Source organism: Boleophthalmus pectinirostris, unplaced genomic scaffold (assembly GCF_026225935.1).
Source record: "Boleophthalmus pectinirostris isolate CB_2022bp ecotype Guang Dong unplaced genomic scaffold, ASM2622593v1 HiC_scaffold_2, whole genome shotgun sequence".
In the NCBI taxonomy this organism is placed as follows: domain Eukaryota; kingdom Metazoa; phylum Chordata; class Actinopteri; order Gobiiformes; family Gobiidae; genus Boleophthalmus; species Boleophthalmus pectinirostris.
In genome coordinates this window covers 16,243,530-16,271,442 of record NW_026571152.1, presented here as the reverse complement: position 1 = coordinate 16,271,442, position 27,913 = coordinate 16,243,530, and the positions used below count along the sequence as shown (strand labels likewise).

The 27,913-nt window shown below is 38.3% G+C and overlaps 1 protein-coding gene across 1 annotated transcript in view; it reads right to left on the bottom strand.

Annotated features, from left to right (window-relative positions):
* The window catches only part of LOC110166846 (hepatocyte growth factor), a 70,821-nt gene extending 64,685 nt beyond the window's left edge, over window positions 1–6,136 (bottom strand). The window contains exon 1 of the mRNA XM_020932166.2: window positions 5,946–6,136. Within this exon, the coding sequence (XP_020787825.1) occupies window positions 5,946–6,015 (70 nt within the window). The 5' untranslated portion in view covers window positions 6,016–6,136. The remainder of the gene's footprint in view (window positions 1–5,945) is intronic.
* Between the last annotated feature and the right edge of the window lie 21,777 nt (window positions 6,137–27,913).

Genomic DNA, 27,913 nt, shown 5'->3' with positions numbered 1-27,913 from the left:
ATGGCTAAATCATGGCTGTGTCTTTGTTAAATATATTTTTTTTTGTTTTTTTTGTTTCAAGTTGTCAATGATAGCATTATAGATAGCCTTGTAATTACAAAAAAAAGAGAATAAAAATTCATCAACTCTGGACGCCATAACATGCCAATAGATAACGACACGGCCTGTTATCTGTAGCTGACAGGCTATCAATAAACTCCCTAATTCTAGCGTAACTGATACACGTATCACGCATACAGACGCTGTTTATCCACCAACGCAACAGTTCTTAGCGCTTTTTTGATATCTTCCTCGCAGTAGCACAAAGTTTGTTGCAATGGCAGACAAGAATCCAGGAGCATAGCCCAAAAGAAAGTCGTTTTTGATCAAGGGGAAAAGCAGCGAAGCCAAACTAAATTCTTATTATTTATTATCTATTATGAAAACGATATTGCAAACTTTTGGATCTATGTTGATACAAAATATTTAAAATCTATTTGATATGGTTCAATAAAAAATAATGGCTAAATCATGGCTGTGTCTTTGTTAAACCATTAAACGTCTTGTGCAAAGTTCATATGAAACACACACCACATTTTACAAAACAGTGAATATGTCATATGTGTTGCATAAATTACTTTCCTTCCACTAAACAAGCAGCAAAACTGTAGTACTGTAACAAAATAGTTGAGTAAAATATACCAAAAAACACTCTTGGTGGTATATCGATACAGCAGCCCATGATATCGATACTGTATCATTACATTAAACATATAGGGGTGTGCAAAATATATTTGCACACCCCTATTTCTGGAGATATTGGATTACTGACATGTCATCTAAACCAGGATTTCTTAAACTTTTCACTGTTATGGTCCAACTTTTCTGTGCAATCTATAACCCGGGGCCCAATCTCATTAAATGTATGATATTCTACTGACTGTGAGGTCCGCAAGAATACAGCATCTAAACAACTGCATAAGAGGTGAGTTATCTAAATGTTTGCACCAGAGCAAGTTTTGACAAGGAAAGTGATGCTAAAAAGAAGAGAGAGAAAAATAGGAAATGTTAAACAAAAAACATTGTACTTTGTCTTCCAAATACAATGGTTATCAACACTAAAAACATCCACTGATTAACTGACACGTGCATGGTTTATTTATGCAAACACACACAATCAGATCTTATTATTGGGATTTCTTATTCTAGCTGATTTATACTATTCATGGCAGAGAACTCCAAGCCCCTGTGTCTCCATGGGGTCTTATTCTGTGTAAAATCTGCTAACCCTGTAGTTGAGACCTCTATAAACATGTTCTGAAATACATAGGATTCTTGTACAGTATTGTTTTAATCATTCATATTTCAGAATCATGTTCAATCATTATGGCCTTGGATCTGTTTAAAAAGCACACTGTGAAACAAATCTGGATTTTATGACAACATTGCAGATCTTTATCTCATCATTTGTCACAAGAAAGCAATGGCAACTTGTCTATTCAGTTTGTACTGTCTAATATTTAAATTGGATGTGACAGGTTTTCATGTTTTTCTAATTACTTGAATTTAGAAACAAGGGAGGCATTTATTTCTGACAGACTGGTTTAAAATCCTGTATTATGCAAAACTGACTCTTGAAAGCTTTAAGCTATATTAGAATGTTGTCATCTGTCATGTGGCTCATCAAAAACATACCTGGAGCTGACATTAGTTTATTTCACACATATTTGAGTAACCCTTTGTTATTTGTCTGTCTTCATCTCTAAATCTCAAAGTGAAATTAACAAAATGATTATATACATGCATCCCGAATTTCAGACTTCAGGTCATCGCGCAATGCATACTGGGAAGAATTTTCCAAAAAAGTGATCATCAAACTGCCATGTTTGTTTTCCCAGTGGGATGCGTCTATTGACAAAGCCGATCTTTTCTAGTCTTTTGAACCATATCGCTTTTGTTTCTGGTTCTGATATTGTCATATTTTAGTTTTGGGATTCGGACATCGTAATTGTGTGGTTGCTGGATGTCCTAACACCGGAAAATGGCGCGAGAAATGGGCTTCGGAAGTTTGTGAACTCCATAAATGCAAAACAGAATCAGATCTGTGTGAATCTATGTGAAACCTCTGTTAAAACTATTTCCCTTCCCAACGGAACTGAAAAATAGTGAAAGGCGAAGGCGATGGGCAGTATTGATACACAGGAAAGATGAAAAAGGTAACCTTTGGCTGCCTAAGAAATCATACCAAGTTTGCAGCGAACATTTTGTATGTGGAGCGCCATCAAAGCGGGATCCCGTTTAAGAGAGAGGTGCAGAAGACAAAAAGGCTGAGCTCACACTTTCTTGTTCTTGTGGTTTTACAGCAACATCACATCTTGGTCGTTTTGCAGTGGAAGGTGTTTCTTGGTGAACAGCTGATGCTTTTTGCTTTAGCGTTGACTTTTTAAATTCGTAACCAAGGTTGAGCGCTCCACACACAAAACGTTCACTGCAAACCCAGGATAATTTCTTAGGCAGCCAAAGGTTACCTTTTTCGCCCTTACTGTGTATCAATACTGCCCATCGCCTTCGCCTTTCACTGTTTCTCAATTCTGTTGGGAAGGGAAACAGTTTGAACGGAGGTTTGTAGTCACACAGATCTGATTCCCTTTTGCATTTATGGAGTTCGCAAACTTCCAAATCACATTTCTCAAGCCATTTTCTGCTGTTAGGACATCCAGCAACCACACAATTACTATGTTTGAATCCCAAAACTAAAATATGACAATATCAGAACCAGAAACAAAAGCGATATGGTTCAAAAGACTTGAAAAGATCGGCTTTGTCAATAGACGCATCCCAATGGGAAAACAAACATGGCAGTTTGATGCTCACCTTTTCGGAAAATCCTTCCCAGTATGCATTGCGCAATGATCGGAAGTCCGAAAATCATGATGCATGTGTTGAAGGTGTATGGGATTTGACAACACAGTGGAGCACTTCCTGCATCACCACATGACATCACAAGGTGGAACAGAAGGTTATCAGTTTGAAAGAAGAACTCATGCTAAATATGTAGGGTTTGTGTGTTAAATATGAGTGAATGGAAAAAAAAAACACAGATATGTTTGTGATGAGGAAACAACATTAGAAACAGATCAGAAAATAGTGTAATATGGGACCTTTAACATTATGGTTGGTAGTTACGTAGAATTACCTGTACATATCTCATATCTGCTCCCCATGTCTAACCAGGAAGTAAAATGGTAAACATCACCAAAATTAAAGAGGGTATTACACATTTATGGTGTATTAATTGACAACACATAACATATTTAGATTACTATGTTACATCGTAATGCTATATTTGCCAAAAAAACAACATATGCAAATGTATAATTCGTTTTTGTTTTCTTTTTGATGCTCTGACTCCCCCGACTTACCTTTGCTCCCCAAACTAAGTCACACCCCTTTCAGAGAGCTACCCCAACACAATCACCGTGCATAATGAAACTACTGCACATCGCCTCAGGTTTGTGAAGTTGTAGTATAGTTGAATCATGTTTTTGTATATTTATATGTATAGGCTTGAACTGCTAATTGTAACGAGGGTTCAAGTAGTGCCTGGTAGAGATCACGAGATTACTCAAACCTGCACAGATCACTTCAGGCATGTTTTTGATGAGGGAAAACTTTATAGCCAAAGACTGTATAAAGAAGTGGACTAAGGAAATGTGACGTCACCCATAGCAGTCGGCTCCAGTCAAATGAAGCTCACAAGGCTAGCAGTTAAAGAAGCAAATTTGGAGCCAAGTTATATATTAGAAAATAGCAAAATCATAATAAAACTAGGATCATGTAGATTTTTCAATGTAAAGGCAATTGGAAAACAGATTCGATGGAGCCGGAAGCACCCCCATGCTCACTTCCTATTTGGAATGTGACGGCAAGCAGGTTAGCTATGTCCATTTATATATACCAGGGTTTGGTTATAACAGAAAGCTCCAAATGTAGTCGAATTTGCATTATACCCCCTCTTTAAATAACTCAAAAAAGTAGGTAATATTTATAGTAAAATCTTAATTATATCTGCCATATGCAATTTAAACGCTAACATTATGTGAACTTCTGTATGTATTCCAGGCTATAGGGCAATGGGCCAAGATCTGTCGCGCCCGCTACTCGCATCATTGATTCTGTACTGTAAGCATTGTAAACGTCCATTCACGGGGATAGGAAAAGCACACAGCCGTACAGTTAAAGGTGTTGACAGAAATATGCGGCCAATATATGTAGCATGTCAAGTCCGATCAACACCAGCAGGGAGGTTACTGGAAGGATTTATTTAAAGTAGGCATGATACGATATGGGTTTCTTTCAGCCGATACGATATCACTTATTTGTCTTGCTGTATTTGTTCATTTTACATCGCATTTTCTCAAGTAATAACTAATATAAAAGCTAATGACAGGTCACCTCTATCATCCAATCAGAAACATTTACTAAGAATCATGGGAAACCAAATGCCTGACACTATCCTAGACACTTGATTCTCGTCACGGTGCATTTTCAATAGTAACAAAAAACAGATGATATGTCCAATATTTGTGTGAATTTGTGCATCGTTTAAAGGTAACATTATACAAAGAAGAAGGCTAAGGTCTCTTTTGACAGGACGGTGATACAAGAACACAAGCAAGTTCTTGGGCAGTGTGACTACAAATGAATAATGAGTCTTGTTTTTCAAAATGGTCTTCAATGTAGAGATATTTAGTTTGACACCCTCTCTGTAACGGAATCACGTATTCCTTCCCAGGAAAACTATGTTTCTCTGTGTTTTTAAAATCCATACTTTAGCATTGGGCTGATTTTAGCGCTCATGCTAGCAAACCTTCTGTTTTAGCGGCAAATACAGCAGCTCACATGGTGAACTGTTGCCAGCAGATGGGGCAGTTCTTTTTCATCTAACCTGTGATCAAAGTTAAAGGATGGTTTAACAAAGTTTATCATGGCCTTTTATACATTACTCTGCCCTCTTCTGGAAACACTGGGGAGTGGCTAGAGCATTAGAAACCTGTTCAATCATCAAACATATTTTGATAATATTATTTCCAATTATTTCAATAATGTCTCCTCGGTCATTTTTTCCTGAAAATGATGATGTACCTCAAATCTGTACTGCATACTCTACTGGAAACAGTGGGAGTGAGCCATATCCATCGAGAATTGTATGATTAAATCATTATTGTAATAGAGCCTATTGATGGCAAACTCCCTTATTTCACAATTTTCTGAGTAGGATACAAAGCTCACTTTTCTAACACTTTAATGAGGAAAACTGAATGGTAGATGATATTGTCATGGACAGGTAATGTTGAAAGATGAATAGGCCATAATGGTTGCACACTTACACAATGCACACTCTAAATCTGACTGTTGTCAGATTTTTGGAGTTAAAATATTATTAAGATGACATGTGATAAGCAAAACCACAGAATTTCTTTCTGATCATGGTTTCTCTGATTACTCACATGTAATTTTCATGGCATTTCAATCACAGTAAAGGTCCAGAAATCAGATCATAATCAGACACAAAGCCATTGTATGATCACCATTACATTTTTGTTTTCATAAAGTTTCACTGAAATGATTTATCTTTCCATATCTGCTCACACATCCACTGATAAAATAGGCTTCAAAAGTTGGACACGTTACAAAGAACTAAATAAATGTTCGCCTTTGAATATCTTATCTTTAAAAAAAAAAGTACTGTCTTCTAAAAATGAATTCTTATTTTGTACAGCAAAACAAAAACTTTCCCATTAATTCAGTTTATTCAGCCCATGAGACCCACGTGTTGGCTCTTCGCTAAATGTGTGAGAGTTGCCATTCCCAGTCACATCATTTCACCTTCTACTAGCCAAATCACAGTGCGTAAAAACCCGCAAAAACTTGACACTTTGCAGCATTTTCGCGTTCAAACTTACCCGCAAACATGGACATGACGAGCAATCCCAAAACAAGCGTGTAAATCCACATTGCGTCAGCCCAGGACATCGTACGTAAAAAATAAATAAATAAAACAAGGGAAAAATAATACCACGAGTGAGTGAGAGTTACGTATAGCGCGCAGCGGTCGTGCGTTCCGTAGAACTGGTCTCTCCACACTGCGCGGAGGATGCCACTCGTCTCCTAAGTAAGCTCCCTCCTCCTCCTCCTCTCTTTTTCTATTCCCCTCTCTCTCTCTCTCTTTCTCTCAACTTTCCCTCGCTCGTATCTGGCCCATCTATCCTGCGTCGTTCCGTCGGTCAGCACGCGTCACAGATCCCCGTAATTGGCGTTAAAGTCCAAAGAAATTCACTCGTGTCAGTCCAGGAATTGGCGTATCGTTTCTGTGTACACGAACTGTGCTGTCAAGGGTAGGATTACGAGCAGCATAAACAACATGTAAAAATGATACGGAGAAGCGTGAAAAGTTTTTTAAGGAACGCATGCAAATCGGATTATTTTTAGTCTTTAACCAAGTTGTAACAATCCGCATTAAAGGGCCTATATTACGCTACTTTCTGATCCATTCGATAATGATTCACTGAAAAACATGCCTGGAGTTGTGTTATGTTTGATTCACACATGTTTTAACACACACACACACACACAAAAATGCATTTTTTGGCTGTGTTCTCTCAAACTGAAAACACTCCACCTTGTGATGTCATGTGGTAATACAGAAAGTGTTCTACTGTGTTTTTAGACTCCATACATCTTGACTAGAATCGTTTGAATGATTTTAGCCCAGGTCATCTCTACAGAACAAAAGGTAAAAAGTAGCACTTAACTGTATTACATCACAGCGCATTTTGAACGTTGGAGACAGACTAATAATAAAGTGAAACAACACCTGGTATGTTTTGGAGGAAGTAACAACATTTAAACATTCTTGTCTTAAATTTTCACAGTAAATGTTGTGTAATATAGGAACTTTAATTTGTTAATTAGCTTTCAAAATTATCAATTAGTGTCAATATTATCATTTATCTTGTATAGTTTATTCAGCAATATATTGCTAGAAGGGAAAACGTGCAGTTAGAAAGCTCTTACAAATTCATTTCACACAATTTTTTGATTGACACAAACTGCTTCACTCCTCAGTGCAAAAGCAAATGAGTCCTTGTGCTCTCTCTGACATTTTGACAATTTAAATGCCCATTTTGTATTGTTTGTCTCATGGAATGTTGTTCAAAACGACCTTTTTTATGTTTGTCATGTCAAACTGTGGTTTCCTTGTTCAGACAGAGTTTTGTTTCCGAAGAATTTCACATATTTAGCCTGTTATGAGCTGAAAGTTAGTCCCTTGGGACCTGAGGGTCATACACACATGGTAATTCTCAGTTAACTGCAGGTGTAACATTTGCTGAAAGAAAAAATAACCAGCCATTCACTTCCACGAAACATTTCATCTGAACACAAACTTTTGATATTTGCCACTCTAAGACTAAAATGAAGCCACTATGTAACATTTCTGGTGTTATTCCTTAGCCTGAAACTTGATGCATGTATTTAATTATGAAACTTATAATTTAAAGGTAAATTTTTACTGTGTGGGCTGGCCTCTCTGTAAATCAGACATGCAATTTGGCCTGGAGGTGTCACATTCTTGTCTCCCTGAGGATAGATAGGCAGACAAGCAGGTGACAGACCCTCAACCAGAAAACTTACAGTGCAATATAGGTTAATATACTGTATATTGCATCAATGAATATCACGATAATGCTATTACAATATGCTATTACACTTTGTAGTTTTGTTCTCCCTGTATCCAATGTTTTTTTCCATGTATTTGAGCAAAACATGTTTTGCCCCAGCACAGATATATACTGTATAAGTAGCTCTATGCTGTCTGTGTGCATCTAATTATAAAGCATTTTTGTCAGAGATCAGGAAGTGCGTGGTTAGCTTATAAACTCATCAGTGAATAATTAGGATGGCCGGAATGCAGTGAGTGAGGAATCATTTGGACTACCACTGCAAACTCTTTAAAATGAACTAGTTCTGTTTTTCATGTTTTTAGGACAAATCAGGTATACCTAAAAAAACAAACAAAAAACTACTGTTATATATATATTTTTGCTTCCGTTTTCAGACAGACAGTTTGAGTTTATCATGCCTTAAAACAGGAGCGATTAGATTCTCCTGATTCACAGCTCACCGGATATGCCATAAGTGAAATATTAGTTTGAAACATAAAAGTTTGACAGTGACAAACGACTGAACTGTGAATGAGCATATTCTCTAATGGAATGAATTGTCTAATAACAGACAGGAACTGTCACCCAAAGTAGGTCTGCTTATAAATATTCTCATTGGTTCATTGGTTGAAATGAGAACATTTCAACCAACTTGTTTGACACCTCTAAGCTATAGGATGGGACTGAACTTTTTCTTTATTGAAGCTGCTAGTTTGCTCCCTCTTGCTACAAATACTTGTTGGCCAGGCCCCAGCTGCACTGCTCAGTGTGAAATTCAGTTTTTAGAGCTGACGTCATAAACTTAGCATCTGGGCACTCCAAGCTCTTCAAGATAAGTAGCATACTTGTGACCAAGATCTTGGGTCAAGAACTGGAGATGGATCCCCAATACCAACTCAGAACAAATTGGGATTTCGATGCTGTGAATAAACCTATATGTCATTTTTAAAGCTAGGCCCCAATTTTGGACATTTTAGAGGTATAGACGGACAGACAGACAGACAGACAGACAGTGTGTCCAGCAGCGTCCACGGGGAGGTCTTCTAAGCTGCATTCTTCCTCTGCTTTGTTGCTTCAGTTGGTGATAAAATGGGTCATTCCCTTAAAGTATTTCCTCTGGAAGGCCTTATGCTACCTTTGCTGCCACATTTGGTGTAAAAAAGTTTTTAGTATCTCAAAAGCCCATAGCCTGCAGCACAGTGAACTGATCCATCTGTGGGTGCTGCACTGGCCAGATGCCCGGGTGCATCGGTTGAAGAATGGAGTATGTTTTTTCTTACGAGTCATATAACGTCTACAAAACCACAGTTGTTTGAAAAAAAATCTAATACACAAAATTGTGGAATACCATCACCAGTATTTAGTAGGTTGCAGACATGGGTGCACTTTAGCTCTTTGACCTACTAAGGATGGCACATTACGTGAGACAATAGAAAAGCATTGTTCTTGCCAGAATTGAGCCAATTCAGAACTACCACATTTATTCTCATTGCACTTTTGTGTTTAACCTTTTGTTTGTCATGGAATGTTGACAGATTAAGTCCTAGTCAAGTAAATAAGTATTAAGCAATAAGTCTCATGTCGTTTGAACTCTAAATAGCTTTAGCAGTGTTCTTAAAGGTGCACTAGGTAACTTTTCTGGTGGAAGATGTACCACCAGCTTGTCTCCATGGAGATGTAATCTCTCTGCCTGGAATGTTCCACAGTAAACTTACTATGTTCATGGTCAGATGCAACCCTGCTCCCAGTAAAAACATTCAGTTGCATTTACTTGAGTAACTTTCAAATACATTGTACTTTTCAGAGTACATTGAGTACATTTCTAGTAGCATAATTTTACTCCTACTTGACTAATATTTTTTTACTGAATTCACAGCATTTTAAGTCGAGTAAAATCTGTGGTTACTCTTCCCACTGTGTGACAGAAGTGACAAAAGCTTTATATTTTTCAATATTAAATGATCAGAGCTTTTGTGACTTTTTTAACATAGTTTTAATTTTAAATGTCGTCTAGTGCTTTATTCTATATGCATCCATCTCTTTCTGTCACTTTTCCCAACCACTCAATTTATAGTTCTGGTGCCCTGGTCCAAGTCCACTCAGCAGTCAGAGCATATTGGCAGTGCTGTTGATGGAGGAGATTCACAGGGCATTGAAAGCTTAATATGAGGCTGACATTTTGCTGAAGTTAATCCAGTGGGCGGATGATGACCTGACGAGACAAACCCATCTGTCTTCACTTGGGGTTTACAACAGGCAAAATGAAACAGTTTTGCTAACATCTGATGGACCAATCACAGGTTTTGAGTTATTACAAGCAGTATGTTAAGCAAATAGTTTAGGATTTTATCATTTTCATCATGATACAAAGTGATGATCATGATCATCATCTGTTAAATCATGATATATTTAACCCTTTTGCACATTTTGCTGTTAAACTGTATCTGCAGGACTAAAAGGGAGCAGTGTGATTGGTCTAACAGGTATCCACACTTCAAACTCTGCCCCTGCAGCCAGGTGTTGGCTGTAATCAGAGTAGTCCTGCGTGATGCCACCAAGCACTTGAAATTGCAAATTGTTGCAAATTTGTACTGTAAGTCAATGCTATTCAACAGTGACGTGCGGTGAGGTTTACTGCGGTAGGCTCAAAAATGTTAATGGAAACTAAACTGCTTATATTTTCTTTACAAACACAAAAATCACATTTACTAATAAATGCATTAAGCGTTGATGATTTTTTTTTTGGTTGAAGGTGAAGAAGAGAAAAAAATTTAACACAAGACTTGAACTCCGATTGTCCACACTAAAGTTAAGCAATTCAACCATTTGAGCTAAACTCCATTATGCCAACAATGTTTTGGTTGCTTACTGAGCATTCCTGTAAATAATTTGTGGACAGAATCTCCACATTAGGACTATAGTTAATGTGTCTGCTAATGATTTCTTTAGTTGTAAAAAGGCCCAGTTAAACTGTGCAGTGAAATTTGACACAGTCTATTTTAAACTTAGAGTCCATATTTCTGTAGTGAATTTGTGGTGTAATCCTCCATTCATTTGTCATTCGAGGTTTCATAGTTGTTCATCTGGACTGTTTTTGCAATTGAGGCACTGCATCTCCCATCCAGAAGCCATTTTTAATTGATGGAACTGGCTTGAAACACTAGGAATTTATCTTACTTTAAGTTACTAAGTCTACCAGCAAAGGGAAGAGTGTTAGGGTGCTTTCTCATCTGGTTCGACTGGGGACTAAAGCTGACTTCACAAACTACAAGTGGGCATACTAACGGAGTTATGACAGGTTTATTATGACTGTCTGAGAAGTAAAGACACGGATCCAGGTAACATGACTGTACAGGACACTAGAGTATGAGAATATAGCAAAGGAGAAAATTCAATTCTGTCAGTTGGACAAAAATGTTTTTGATCATTTCGCAGCTCATCCAAGGTGCTTCTTCAGTTCTTCAGCTCAAAATGCTCTGTTCCACCATATGTTGTCTTGTGGTAGTTTTAAAGTTAACAGCTACCTTTTACCTTTTGTTTAGCAGAGATTGTATAGACACTGGAGCACTTTCTGTATTACCACATGACATCACAAAGAGGAACAGAGTGTTATAAAGTTTGAGAGAAGAACTCAGCCTAAATATGCATGATTTGTGTTTTGAACTTGTGAATGGAACATAACACAACTCCAGGTATGTTTGTGTTGAGGAAACAAAATCCTAACATAGATCAGAGTATAATTTGGGCCCTTTTATGTTCCCTTTGAAGACTTCGAGAAACATGTGCTTTTCCGAATACACATTACATAAAATTGTTAGACCTGAACCGCCAAATGTTTCCATGCTTTTTTTTAGCCAGAAGGATAACATGTCTTGCTGGGGATGTCAGAGGAGTGGAGTGAGTAATCTGAGTGTGGTTTCCTGATAACACCAAAGTCACTCTGCAGTAACAACCAAAGCTGAGTCAGACTCTTATTGTACACACAAGCAATGGTTTAAGATGCTATCAGGACCAGAGCAGTGCAGAGAGTCTGAGTAAGAGCCATAATCCCAGTGGGAGAAGAAGTACTCAGTTTTGTTAGTAAAAGTACAGATATCAGGACAAAAAAATACTCAAGTAAAAGTATAACATGGAAAAATTAACATAACTAAAAGTACCTGTTTAAAAATGTATTAAAAGCATAGAAACTAAAAGTATTTCTTGCAGATTTTGAGATCTAATAAAGCTCCAAATGTATTGATTTTGATCAAGATTTGTGCTGAATTTTGTTCAACAGAAACAACTGAGTCACAAATTTTTCTCCTAGCTGTTTTTTATATATATTTTTTTGTTTGCTCAGACTACAAATGTGTTAAAAATAGCCCCCTCAGGCTTTTCAGAAGGTCATAGACAATAATAAAAAATATATATACTTTTCAGTTCAAAAATGTAGTGGAGTAGAGTGTCCAGATACCTGCATTCAAATGTAGTGAAGTAAAAGTAAGAAAGTATCAACTTTAAAATGTACATAAGAACAGATACTTCAATTTTTTACTTCAGTACAATACTTTACTATTGTTCCTTCATTACCGCATAAAACTATGCCAATAAAACAAAATAATATGTGGGATTTCTGTTGATTTATTGTGGTGTTCAGTGTGCTGGGATAGTTACCGCTACCTGTGATATTGCTTTGCCTTGAGATTAAATAAAAATCTTGCATAATTTTAATTGCAGGTCATTTAAGCAGACCTATTATGCAAAATTGACCTTTTTAACGCTTTTAAACATTTTATAGTTGTTTCCCCTCACCATTTACTCACCCAGAGTTGTATTTGGAGTGATTCGTGCATGCTTGAGAAATCTGTAAATATTTATTTTCAAGACGCCACACTGCCGATAAACTTCTTCTTTCCACCGTCACCTGCATATGCCCACAGCTCTATATTTACTTGGCTCTCCAATTTTATTTTCTTAAAGGGTGTTGTGTGGACACTTTGGTACAAATCTTGTCTAGCATGATGTGCTGCTATCCACCAGAGGTGCTGGCAGCTCTATGGCTCTTTGTTGTGATGGCATTTATGATAAAGTCAGTTCTCACTGGTACAGTAGTTTTCTAATGCAAAAATCAGCATTAAAAAAATAAAATCTTTGTGAGCTCAAGGACGCCTCTTCACAGAACTACCCTGTAACTTAATTTCAAGCTTACCTTACAAAAACTGTTTAGTGTGCACTAGGGCTTCAAGATTAATGAGACTGAAATCACAATTTGCACAGACACAATTAGCAAATCATTTCTTACTTATATTTTGGTGGCACAAACATGTTGTACAACGTACAAAGGTCAAAAGATACAAGTTTTACTTTCTATGTATAATGCATAAGATAAACGAGGAATAATTTTGGACCACTCATAGACCGTATATACCAAATAGACCAAATAGGAAGTTTGCCAGGAGGCTCTTCTGGCTCCTTCTGACCCTGGCTTCCATTGACTTACATTCGCTCCTCTCGCTCCTCTCTTTGTAACTGTTGCAGTGAGCGTCGTCATGTCATTTTGGTCTTAAAATGTTTGGGATATTTATTTATTTATTTATTTTTGCTCATGACTGTCAAAAAATCCTATTCATAACATAGAGCCTGGCTCCAGATTCACTCCTGTAACCTTTAGCATCATGAGCCTCATTTGAGTGGTGCTGAACATCACACTCACTTAGTCCACTTCTTTTATACAGTCTATGGGACCACTGTAAACCATTTAAAGGTTGTATGGAGGATTTTTTTTTTTTTGTTTTTTTTGTTTCAAGTTGTCAATGATAGCATTATAGAGGTGCAGTAGCCTTGTAATTATGATGACCAAAAAAAAGAGAATAAAAATTCATCAACTCTGGACGTGGTGGGGCTAAACATTTGCCAATAGATAACGACATTGCCTCGTTATCTGTTAGCTGACAGGCTGTCAATCAATCTCCCTACGTTTCTAGCGTAACTGACTTGCCTGCGCGCCGCCGGTACGTGGTTTACGTACGCCTGTCATGCAGTCCACAGACGCAAGACGCACAGACGCTGTTTACTCCACCAACGCAACAGTTCTTAGCGGCTTTTTTTGACCTATATCTTCCTCGCAGTTAGCACAAAGTTTGTTGCAATGGCAGACAAGAATCCAGGAGCAGTTAGCCGCAAAAGAAAGTCCGTTTTTGAGGTCGCTGAAAGAAGAAGACAAGGGGAAAAGCAGCGAAGCCAAACTAAGGTGATTCTTGAAGATTCATTCCAGCGATGGCGCGACTGAAGCAGACGCAGGGTCTAAAGACTGACGCACTGGTCCACAAATTACTCCTGGACAGGTCACTTCTGCTTATTATGAAAACGTACTTTATTTCCAAGAGCTAGTCAAACGTTTTTCAGGACACGAAAGCGATATCCTATGTCTGAAAACGTAATTTTCAAGGCAAAGAAAGAGTCCGCTTGCTGCTGCGTGTTGTAGCTAGTTCATTCGCACTGAATCCTCCGCGCACCGCTCCCCTCTCCTCTCTCCTCTCCCTGCTCCGCTCTTCTCCCTGCTCCTCACTTCTCGTCCGCGAACGAAATGTCCGCACACCCGCTCCCCCCGCTCCTCACTTCTCCGCCTTGCCTAACCAACACTGTCGTAAAGAGGAGGCGGGAGGAGGCGTTTCTACGTAGGGAGCTGTAGGGGAGGGGGGGTGGTTTCACGCATGCGCAACATTTGAAAAAGGACAAACAGTCGCTGGATTTCTCGTTCCTTGGAAAATCCTCTATACAACCTTTAAATTAACTAGTTCTGTTTTTCAAGTTTTTAAGACAGTAAAAATCGGGCACAGCAAAAACCAAACATCAATTTAGCATAATGTTTCCTGACTGAATTGAACATTCTTCTGTAATGTAAAAAACTAAACAAATGTTCATTCTTGTTTTTTCAATGGCTCTTCAAAAATAATAGCTTGTTATCGCTCTGTCTAGCTGAACCAAAACTGTAAAAGAAATTCCTCAGTGCCCTCAGGCTCTCCATAGAATGACATGCTAAAAACCTTGAAACCAGGTAAACCACTCACTGCCTCCTCAACCAGCACAGCTCTCAACCACTGTTTAGAAGAAGGTCCTCACAAGTCTGTGCGCGTCCGCGTTCTCACGTGAGCTGCAGGTATCTCCTCTACTCAGATCCTTTACACCTCAAAGGCAAAAGGGAACGTTCTGCCCTCACTGATGATGTGCTGCAGGCTCTTCATTCATTCATCACGTCTAAACGTATTTCTCCACGTGGTGCACATGGTGCTTATTCTGTCAATGAAGAAATGCATGAGGCCCATGATGGAACTGCAAATTTTATCACAGAGGTTGGATTTTGTTCTCTTCACTGACCTTTTGACTGTGTTCAGCTGTCTTCCCAACAAAAAAGTATCAATGGTGGTAAGATACTTCTGTAGCCACAGCTGCCTTGAGGCAGACTCATGGAAGTGAAGCTGTCAACCGGTGTCAGCCCCTTCAACCTCCACTCATTCGTGCACACACCACAATCATACTAGGCAATGTGGGTGAAGTGTCATGTCACACAAGGACACAAAGCTCTAACCACTGAGCCAATGTCGCTCCCATTTTTAGTTTTCCTGAATGTTCTGTTGCTTTAGAGGTTATCTTCTTTTCTATGTGGTTCACCTGTGGTGGTTTCACCTGTGTCTCTTTTCAATACACTTAATACAAAACTACCTTATTCTTTCACACCCACTCGACAACATGCATCCACTGAAAACAAGAACATGATAGCAATGTCTTGCCCAAGGGCACTGTGCCTGAACTACAGACTTGACTGTTATGACTGCATTTCCGCACATAATTTCCTGAAATGAAAAGTTTAGACACTTATAACAGGTCTACAGTATTTACCTGATGTACAGGCTGACGCGGCAGCGTCAAAAGTAAATTTCAAAGCACTAATTGACAGTCATTCTGGACCTGGGCTCTTTCAAACAGTATTTAACTACCCCAGGAATATGTTGTGCTGCTGTTAAATGCACAAATACAACAATAGATGCATGCTCTCTATGTATTTTGATGGGGATACGTGCCTATGCTTGCCTAGAGCGTCAAAAAATAGGTTGGATCCTATTTTCTGAAATCTATGCACGCAGAACGTGCTGCTCCATACACATGCCTAGCGCAGGCAGTGTGGCCAACCTCATTCAGTTTTAATGCTTTCTAAAAAATATGCATCCAAAAGTTACTGTTTTTACATTCACGTAGAGTGAAATACGCGTGCACTGAAGCTAGGCGATTAGGCAACACTCACGCATGTGAAATGGTGAGCTTTGCGGTAATTCACTTCATCTCATAGTGTCACAATTTATATTGTCTCACCCAGCATTTATCTGAAATGATTCCATTAAGTTGGATATTCAGATCTGGCTCTGCTGGTTCAGTGAAAAGGAACAGATTTTGTATCAAGCTAAAAACAATGACAGTTAGCATCAGAATTGTAGTGATTGCACTGAAATGGTCAATGAAGGTGTGGACTCTAAAAACAGAAGCTTCAGAAACTTATTGAAACTTGTTCGTTTTTTTAAGAGGCAATTCCAAAACCCACCATGTTTTATAACCGACTTGTGTTTAACAAGAAATCCAAGATATTCCGAAAAAACCTTTCTACATATGATCACTTAGATTGTATTTTTTTTTTTTTTTCCGATTTCCTTCCTTTACATTAGTCTATCTGTGCTTGGTTCACTAGGGGCACAGTTCTGAAACGTGAGCCTTCATAGCGTCCATATGTTACTGGTTATGATCCGAAATGTCCAGAACGGTTAGCGGGAAATGATCATGTCAGTGTTGATTTGGAGATACGAGGAATTTGGTAAAAAAAAAAAAAAAAAAAAAAAAAAAAGATTCTACAGTCCTGATGTTGTACCCGTGTAGTAGGGGTATGTTGTGTTGTGCTAGAAACAAAAGAACCACTTGAGTGATTTCTCACTGCTTCCTTCATGCACAAGTTTAATACAATCACACTAGCTCACAATGTAAAAAAAGTCTTATCTTATTAATAATAAAAACACAGCAATCAAACTTTTAGCTAATAAAACATTCTCCTATTTCAACAGATTCTCGTTTTAACAATGTACATACAACAAAAACATTTGGCAAATCTCACCTGAAAACAAAAGAACCATTTGAGTGATTTCTCACTGCTTCCTTCATGCACAAGTTTAATACAATGAAGAGAAGGAGCGCGAAATCCCCCAAGTGGTGCGCGAAGGCATTACCAATCACCAGATCATTGAATCCCAGGCTAAGCAGTCGATAACAGATGTGATGGATGGTACTGAAAAATAAACTAAAATAAACGTATTAAAAAACTTTTAACTCTTTTTGAACTGTTTTTAAGGCTTATTTAAATTTATATTTATTAATATTTATTACCAACCTTTTTTACTGTTTTTAACTTATTAACATGAAATCTCATGAACTGTATCACTGCCACTGGGCACAAAGCATAACAGTAGGGGCATATAGCACCACTCTAACCTATCACACTGTCACATATGTTATATATATATATATATAGCAGGTAGCTTGTTACCTTATATGGCTTTGAAAATCTATATATACCAAAAACAAGGTATTAACATAAGTTTAATTTCTGTTTTTGACACTTCTTTTGCTCCCCAAGTCACTCCCCAGAGTGAATGTTTGTTAAGTTGTAGTGTATTGTTTTATATAATGTGTTAATATATTTTTTGAGAATTGTCATGTGGGAAGATGGGTGACGCAAGCTTGTGGGTTGAGCATGGGCCAGGACTGTACAGCTAACTACAAAGAGAGATTGTTAAATTACTCAAACATGCATGGATGATATCTATAGCCTCTTCAGGCATTTTTTGATGAGGGAACAATCTTATCACATAGCAGAAAGCTTGAAAAAGTCGACATAATACCCCCTCTTTAATAAATGTCTCTTAAAGGTGTGGAGTTTTTCATGCAGCGTGGCCTCGGGGCTGTAATATCATCTAGTGCATAAACGCATGGTGGGCTAAACCATGTGTTTATGCATTTCACCTGGAGCTTTTTAAAATCACCCTCAAACGATTATAAACTTTGGAGTACAACAGCATGACCTTGACACAGTTATGTAATGACAAAAGGGAATGAGCAATGACGAGAAACATGAGGCTGGCCAGGTCAGAGGTGGGTAGTTAAAACTTAAATTAAAACTAGTTGTCAACCAGGTGCCCTTCCCGTACTGAGTAAAGTGTTGTGCTCTGAAATACATCAAAAGTCCACCTCTCAACTTTGGCTTCTATGTTACACAGGATTTGAATGGTTCATAACCTGATGCAGACAGCACAAATTGGTGACATTTATTTCTGCTTTTACATGCAAAAATAACATACTTTCTTTATACTATTCAAAGACACACATTCTGGGACCTTGTCTAATATCCCTGAGTATTGATGGAACAAATGGCAAATTAACCAATCAGTGATCCAGTCATGTTAAACAAACATGATGGATTACACATGAATAACATTGAAAATAAGGATCCTCTGCCGTACCATTGAGGAATTACTAAACACTGTGTGCCCAGTCCAATTCATATGCCAATCAAGTTTATACGCGCAGCCCAGGTGTTCCGCACCTGCGTTAATCCAAAATGTACGGTTTGTTATTGGATTGTTGCTAGATAAACACAGTACTGTATTTTTTGGACTATAAAGTGCACTTCAGACCCATTAATTTTCTCAAAAATTGGCAGTGTGCCTTATGTATTAATTCTGGTTGTGCTTACGGATCTCAAACCAATTTTATGTGGTACACGGCGCTCAAAAATCTGTCTAAATGTTTTAGTACAACTTTGATAAGCTACGAAGCCGCACCACCTGATGGATTAATGGAGCATTACGGTTACCGTAGTCAGGAGCCTCGTGAAGTTAGTCTGATAGTAGCTGACTGCATCAGCGCAGGAGGAGGAGGAGCAAGGAGCGAGCTTGTTATTTTAGAGCTTATAGTTCATGCAAATTAGCCATAAGGTTTTAAGTTTTTTTTCTGTAAAACTTAACAAATGTGCACAAAGCTGCATATCTCAAGTGTGCGCGGGTGTGCCTTATGTATGAAAATAGATGAGCGAATTCAGCATTATTGATAGTGCGCCTTATAATCTGGTGAGACTAATAGTCCGAAAAATACAGTAGTTTGGTTCAGAGGGACAGTCTGCCACAGTTAATGGTTAAAAGGAATTAAGTAAGTAATTAATGAAATGCCCAGCAGCTTCTACGTTCCAAATCAGAAATGAGTATGGACATGAAGTGGTTCCTTCAAGCTCTGGTTGCAGTTCACTTTCTATAGGAAAAACCCTCGCCCCTGTTTCTGTAACTGCTGCTGTGAGCCTTGTAATTTTGGTCTTAAAATGTTTGTATTAATCTATTCTACATGATCCTGGTGTCTTTATTTCGCTATTTTGTCCTTAAAATAAGATATGAACATTAATAACCAACAAATTCTCAGAGGTTACTCTCACTGGTGACAGTTTTGATTGACAGCATTGCTAAGCACCTGTCCCCTGCTAAAACAACATTGCGAGCTGGAGGCTCCTGATTGGCTCAGTGATTTCATACTCAGATTTCAAAATTTGAACCCTGGTTGCAGATTAGCCGCTATAACTGTGGCCTCACTGAGCTTTATTTGGCTGCAACCAAATAAGTAACGTTACACTCCCTAGTCTATTCTAAAATACAGTCTATGAATATGACATTAAAATACTAAATATAGTGGGTCAAATATTCATTCATTCAAATAACATTTCAATAAAAGCAGGAATCTAGATGCATCTGACGTACCAGCAAATCATCTTGACAAGGCATACCAACTGGACAGAACAGGCTGGATGTACACTTAATGCAGGACACGTTCTGCAAGTATTCTGTGTGGATTACTTACAGACTGCCTGTGGTGCGTATTTCACCAAGGCAGAGTGGTTTCACCTGGATTCACACAATGACACATGTTTAATGATCTGAAAACCACTCCAGACCACTGCGCTGTCTTCCCTAATCTACTCGCCTCATCTTGGCCTGGTTCTGTTTCCATTACTCTGTAGAATCTGGTACTGTATCCATGGTAACTGCCCATAACAAGTCAAAATTCTTGCCTGCTTGGCCTAGTTAGAACCTAGGCCGAACAGTGACTAGAAAAGTAGAGGTTATAGGTCCTGCCCCATGTATATGAGCAACATTAGTCCTGCCCCAGAACAGATATTCTATAAGCAGCTCTTGAGGTCAGGTCCACTGCATGCTGTTTGCATCTAATTATAAAGCTTTTTATTGTGCTATAATCAGAGAGTGTGCGCTATGATGCCAGCTGTTGTTTGCTTTACCATTGCAACAAAATTCTTGAGAGTCGTAAAACACTTATAAACTCATCGTGGTGATTAATTAGGCCGTTTGGAAAGCATAAGATAAGTGAGGAATAACAATGGACTGTGAACTAGTTATGTTTTCCACTGTTTAAAGGCCCTATATTAAGCAAAATTAAGCAAAAAAAAATATATATATATATAAATAAATAAATCTCTTGTGAGCTTTGAGACATTTAACTTTTTGGGTTCTTTTTAAAGACAATACAGTAAAGTGTATGGTGGTGACGTGTTGCATATCAGCTGTTGTTAGTTCCTGTAGGCATGGTCATCCTGATTGACCTGGCAGGTCATTCAGACTGACAATGCCTCCATAAAATTCAACAAGAACAAAAATGCGGCGCCATATATGAAATCCTGTGCAAATCATGCCATAAATCATACATAGGGCCGGGCATTCCATATTTGAATGCGAATGTGAAAAGGAAACGTCAGGGAGACTCACCAGAACACAAAAAGACAAAGCAGAACAGGGAACCCTAAAATCCGCCATATCAGAACACTGTAAAAGAGATAACCACAATGTGGATTGGGACGGGGCACAGGTCACTGGATCGGAAAACAAGTTCACACGTTGGATCAGGGAGGCCACTGAAATCAAGAAACAAGGCACGGACAGTATTAACCGTGATGATAGAGTGTTTCTCCTTTCACACACCTGGGACACCCTCCATCAGAGAACACCGGGCGACGGGAGGCATGGTCAGTCTGAACGACCTGCCAGGTCCATCAGGATGACCACACCTACAGGAAGTAACAACAGCTGTCACCACCAACACCGGGACAGTTCTGAAGATGACTTGCAGCTAGCAGCCGAAACATGACAACAAGGTAAATACACTATATTTTATTGTCTTTAAAAAGCACCCAAGAAGTTGTAGTACATAAGAAGACAAAATGAACATCACAACGTGGAACAAAATATTTTCTGCTTGAGCGAAGAACATAGCCTAAATATGCAGGATTTGTGTATTCAAATGTTTGAAAGGAACAAAACCACACCACTTAAAACATAAATCAAAAAATAATGTAATATGGACCAAGGAAACACGGTATCTGTCTTAGATTAAGATTTGAACCAGCTACACTTTGGTAGAAGGGCAAAAGCTCATCTGTGCAGGTAATGCATCCTCATCAGCATTATTCAGTCTATTCTTGTCTGTGGGTGTTGGCGATGACAGTGTTGGACCCTGGGAGCTGTAAACACCAGATACTGTGTCAGAGATGGTGCTTAAATAAACAGCATCTTCCTGTTGTGAGAGCAGCGTCTGAACTGGCGGAGGCTAATTGAGACATGCTGACAGCTCTGGCAAACACAAACAAACCATGAGTCCGTACAAATTGTTTTACGGTAAAGATAAAGCTCAGTGGAATAAGAGAGGAGAGGGTCTACCATGGAAGTCACCCCGGAGCTCAAAATAGGCTCCTAATAATCAACATGTGCAGTAGTATCAGTAAAAGTAACATCTGGAGCGTTTGTGCAGATATGACACTTCTGGAAAAGTTGAGTTGACACTAACTGACTAAATATAGATTTTTATTGGAAGGACATTTCGTTTATAAATTAATAAATTCTGATAGTTTCATGCGACAGTAGCCCAGTTGGTAGAGCATTTGTCCACTGATACGCCATTCGAATGCTGCTCTCGACATAATGAAACATCATTGGTTGAGTGATCAGATCCATTGACAAACAGGTTGGCGGTGCAATTCCAGCTCCCAAAGATGAATGCTGTTGTTGTGACCTTGGACAAGACACTTAGCCCACCTTGCGTAACATCTGCATACACTGGTGTATATGAATGTGAGTGTGAATAGGTGATTGCTTCCTTGATGTAAAGCGCTTTGAAAGCCTTGAAGGGGGAAGGGCCTATATAAAACTGACCATTTACCAAAAATACTGTGCCTGAATTTTATAGTTGTGAAATTGTGAAATAAAGAAGTAGTTCATTTTAAATGGTTTGCAGCACTACAGATTCACTGCTCGCTTACCTTATGAGTAACCTGGCTGTTTCCAGATTGATAGTAGTATGTGTAGCCCTCTGACTCAAGTTGTACACATCAGTCTGGGATGAATCTCACTGAAAACGATGGGAACCAGTGATCGGAGTGTTCAAACAAATACTTCACGCTGTTTGGTGGAAGTGTCACAACAGCGGAACAAACCAAAAAATCAAACATTTGTTACATCCAGATGAGAGACGAGCACACACGCACTTTGCTTACACTCTTCCCTCTGCATGGCATTCAAAAATAGTCTGTATTTCTTCTAAAGTCGACCAAAGTACGATTGTCGACATTGCCATATTTGTTTTGCTTCGTTCACAAACAAACCACAGTGGTGCGCTGTGATTGGTCAGGACGTGTTACAAGCAAATGCTTCAACTGGAGCCGAACAAGATGGATTTTCAAGTGTTTGTGAATTCTTGCTGGCACGGTTACCTAATGAGCGCTTTCACAAGTTTCAGAGAACAGAGCTGAGTCATGCTAACAAAAGCTAGCAAACATTGCCATGCTAACAGCACAGTTCCTGCTTTTACACTAAATCTGGGGTAATGCTGCATTCTGTTGTGCTCGGGACTCAGGGAAAAACCAACCTCCACCTCGAGAAAGTGGAATGGAAAGGCCAATCAAATTGGGGTTCCAAAACATAAACTTGGGCTAGTTGGGAGCAGACCGAGTCGGATGAATTTCTGAACATATAATAGTCAAGCTGCCATAATTGAGTCACCGACAGCTAATGTAAGCTAACAGACCCTCTTTATTTATTCTACTAGTGACACCTGACATTACCTAAGCTAACAAAATAAAGATTAAACTTTCTCGGGCATCCATATTTTCCCGACTGTTGCGATGGAATGCATTTGCAACAGATGTCGGGAGAACTGACTGGATTTATCAACTACCGACATTCAACAGAATCCAGCATCAAACACGCAGATCAGAACCTCACAACATCAGATAAGCCTTTGATCCAGATGCTTGTTTTACACTCTAATTGTAATCTAAAACAAAATCTGGATCTAATAAAAAGGGGAGCTTGGGTCAGCTAGCCTAAACTAAAAATCTGGGCTCAACTGGCAACATGCACTACTGAGCTCGGCTCATTGACTCAAACTCGCAGCAATATTTAAACCCCAGGGATTGGTTTACACACTCACCAGTGGCTTGGGTTGGTACCAGCAGAAACCATCATGATAATTCATCATTTGGTTTGGAACAAATACAGACAATTTTAAAAACTTTGCGGACTAGCTTGATGGTGAATGATCAACAGCATTAGCATGCAGTGGTGGAAGAAGTAGGCCTACTCAGTTTTATGTAAAAGTAAAAGTACAGATACTGTCAAATGAAAGTAAAAGTATCACATGAAAAAATACATAAATACTAATATATTGTTTAAAAATGTACTTAAAGAGTAAAAAGGAAAAATGTTTCACACAGATTTTGAGTTTTAATGAAGCTTCAAATGTGGTGATTTTTTTAAGATTTGTGCTGAATTTTGGTCAACACAGACAGCTGTTTTCATCTGTATATTTTGGTTTGCTCCAAAAGCAGGTCTCAGTTAATACTTTTACTTTTCAGTCCCGTTCAAAAATCTAGTGGAGTAGAAAGTACAGATACAAGCTCTCAAATGTAGTGAAGTAAAAGTAAAAAGTATCCACACTGAAGCATATTTACTACTACTACTATGTACTTATTTTACCACTTATACTTTGTTACATTCCACCACTGTTAGCATCGAATATCATGTCTATCCATTACATGTCTGTAATGTTAATGCTAGAATATTGTTTTGAATTATGAATCGATCTGACAGCCATCCTTTGTCATCACTGTTAAACAAATGGCTGCTGGCTTCATCTGTAGTCACACATAAGGCGTACATTCCCATAAAATATTCCAAACTGATGCCATTTCCTATTACCCAGTCCCTCACGGTGTTTATGGGTGTTGATGTGAACTTTGTGAACAATTGATTGACGAAATGCTTGGTCTGCTTGTGTATCCGCACTAATCATAACTGTTTGGGTATAACATCCTCTACTGTGCGTTCTCATAAAGTCACAATGCATTTCAATGGACTCCCAATGCTACAGCTTTCAAATGCCCCACCAGATACATATACGCAAATATAGTCTGTTTATATGCTGTATTTTATAGTCACGGACGACCTATTTTCAGCTATTGTCTCCACATCTGATAAGGATTTATTTGTGTGGGTTTTCCTGAATGCACAGACATACCGTATCTGTTAAGGGGAGATACTACATGCATATACTTTTTATTTATTTATTTTTTTGTTTGTTTTTTAGGTCAGTTTTACATATATACAAGTTGTAGCACCTCGCCTTAACTTATTATTTTTATATATTTTATTGTTTTCTGTGTTGTTGTTCTTTTTTTTAACAGAAGAATTTGATCATTTATTCTTTTCTTTTAAATGTAGCAATAAATATTTATTTATCTTATTTGTTTATTCACAGAATCATTTGTTAATTTCAAATTTTCTGCTCTGGCATCTCTAAAAGAACAAGACAAATTTAGATTTTTAAACACAAATGGTTTCACTCAAATATTAAATACAAGCTCCTGTATGCAAAAAGAAATGAGTAAATACAATAAATAAATAAATACATAAATAATTTGCTTTGTCTGGAATGTTTCAAAGTATAGTATTAAACCATGCTATCTTTCTATTTTCACACCTGACTAAGGCCCCATCCACACTAGTACGTATTCGAGTCATTGTGGATGCAGTGTTCTTCCACACTAATCCAACAGAAAACGGCTCCAGAGACATAATGATCTGGTGCTGTCAGCTCCGAATTCATCGGAGTACAGATCTGAAAACACCTGAAAACGTTGATACACTGACGTAGGAGCTCTAGTTGTTGTCCTTACTGGACCACGTCACTGTGACTTGCGCCTTCCTGATTCGCTGGGTTCGTGACATCAGTCATGTGACGCTATTGTGGAAATAGTTTAAACAAACCATAGACAAACGGGAAACAGTGTAGCTAGAACTACATGTCATGTGACTAAGTGTTTTAGGTGGTTTCGTGTTACTGTGTGAACCATGTCTGGACCCAAATCGTTTCTGGTACGGTGATACGGTGATACGGTGATTCGTTTCAGTGTAAATGTAACCTAAGTTAAAGGTCAGATCTGTGGAGAGACCTGTATTTCTAGGCATTTTTGAGCTATAAAGCCACCTGTAATTGAATACATGTAGGTAGAGCTGTTTAATGTCACACTGTGTAACATTTCAGACAGAGCAATGACATATAGAAACGAGCAGGTGACAGATCCTCTACCAGAAAAGTTATACAGTGCAGATTTAAGTGTCATATTTATATCTCCATTTAAGTTTTGTTTGTTTTTTTCACCTGCAGTCTCTTGTACTCCACATGCGTTTCAAGTTGACCACACACTTCACACGGTTACTGATTTAAAAAATGCGATGGGAAACACAACAGCGCCTGGGGATGGTTCTTTGATTCTCAGTCAAAACCAGACTGCCTTCATTTTTACAAGTTAATTTATCTGCAACTTTCTGACAGTTACTGAGAAGATACAATCAAACATGTACATTTAAAAATATCTAACTACTCCCAGACAAAGAAAGTAGTAAATATGTCAGATTTTGCTCGTACTTTATAATGAAAAAGTTTCTTGTGTGTAATTTTAAGAGTGTCTTGTCATAGAGGGGTATTCAAAGAAGAGCGATGGTTTCTTGCAACATTCTTCAAGGGCCTATATATATTATTCAAATTTTGGATCTACTGTATATGTTATAATGCTGTATTCTCATCACAGACATAATGTATCTGGTGTTGTGTTTTGTTTCATTCACACATTTTTAACACACACATCTAGCATATTCAGGTTGTGTTCTCTCAAACTGAAGCCACTCTGTTACGTCCTTATGATGTCATACAGGAAGTGCTCTACTGTGTTTTAAAACTCCATACGCCTTCATTAGAATCATTTGAAACATTTGTGAGGCTGGAATTGCAAAACTTGGAAGGTACAGCAAGTGTTTGAATGAACTTTCTGTGGCAATCTCAACTGAATAAAATGTAAAACTATTTTTGTTTTAAAGGCACCAACTTATGGGTAGTGTAGTGAAGAGTAAAGGAGTTTAGTTGTGGCTAAAACTAACTTTAAAATTTTTACTTAACATCACAAGGTGGAACAGAGCATTATGAGTTTTGGAGATGTAGACAGATTGATAATGCAGGCTTACGCAAACATGTGTGAATGAAAAGAAACCCAACTCTGGGTATGGGTAGGTTTTTGATGAGTTATCAACATTCTAACACAGCTTAAAGCTCATATGAGTCAATTTTGCATAATATATGATCTTTAAAGAGCCCATATTACGCTACTGTTTGATATAATCTTGTTTCCTCATCAAAAACAGACTTGGAGTTGTGTTTTGTTTCATTCAAACATGTTTAACACCCAAATCCTGCATATTTAGGCTGAGTTATTTTCTCAATACTCAACACAATTTTGCTTAATATAGGGGCTTTACAGAAGAAATATTATTATTGGGCTACACTTCCATATGTGGATTTGATATTAGCACACCATCTACTGTCAGTATTAGGAATGAAGCATGAAAAAACAAAAGGTAGCTCTTACATTGACATTACATTACATGACATTACAAGGTGGAAAAGAGCATTTGGAGAGGAGACAGACTAATAATTAAGAGTTGCTCAAACATGTGTGAATGAAACAAGACACAACTCCAGGTATAGTCCAATGAGGTTAATTTGATCTTCCGATAATTTATGTTATCGGGTTCTTTTTTCCGACCAAGAGTTTTCATACCTGACAGTTTCAACTGTTCACTATCGGTCTTCCTCAGAGTGGTCACATGATGTTGTTGTGACGTGTCTTCCTACCGGAGGAGGCAGGATGATTAGCCAGGCTGGTGCCACCTAGTGCCTCCGCTCAATTTCATTTCTCTCTAGCAACTAGGTCAGGAACCGAAATACACTAGACGGCTCGCAAAAAACCCCAGAAGTGTGAGTCCAGGCACCAGCCGATCAGCGAGGAGTCAAACATTCTGTGTTGGCAACGATTCCTGAGATTGAGTATTTAAAGCCAGAATAAAGAGAATGTTTGGTGAATTTTATCAAGGGAAGTACATTATTGCCCTTCTTCCTACAGGATTTGAGAAAAAATTAATATACCAGTTAGCCTGACCAAGTAGCAGCAATTGGTTAAATTAAAAAAATTACCCGCCTACTGTCGAGCGAACAAATTCTAATGCTGCGAGGTCAGACAATTTCCATGAAATGAAATCGGCTGATGAATCAGCAATCCGACTTCCTCAGGACAGTATACCAGGTGTGTGAGAGTAAAAAAGCCCCCTCGTCCCAGTTTATAGTGAGTGCAGAGGGCAATGAAAAAACACAATATCAACACACCAGTGAAACCATACAGAAAACTCAGGTAATTACTCGTCCACCCAAAAGATAAAACAGACCCGGAGCTTAAATGTAACGTCATATACAAAATACCCTGCATGTCCTGCAATAAAACATCAGAGAAACAGGGAGGGCGTTCAGTATACGAAAAAAGGAACATATAACAGAATGCGAGAAGGAAACAGTGAAGGCGTGCACACGAGCAACAAAACACAAAGCAGAACAGGAACAACTCAAATCGGCTGTAAAAGAGAGAACCACATTAAGGACAACAAACATCGTCGCTGGATTAAATAGGCAATTGAAATACAGAAACGTGCCCAGGGGACTATAAACCGAGACGAGGGGGCTTTTTTACTCTCACACACCTG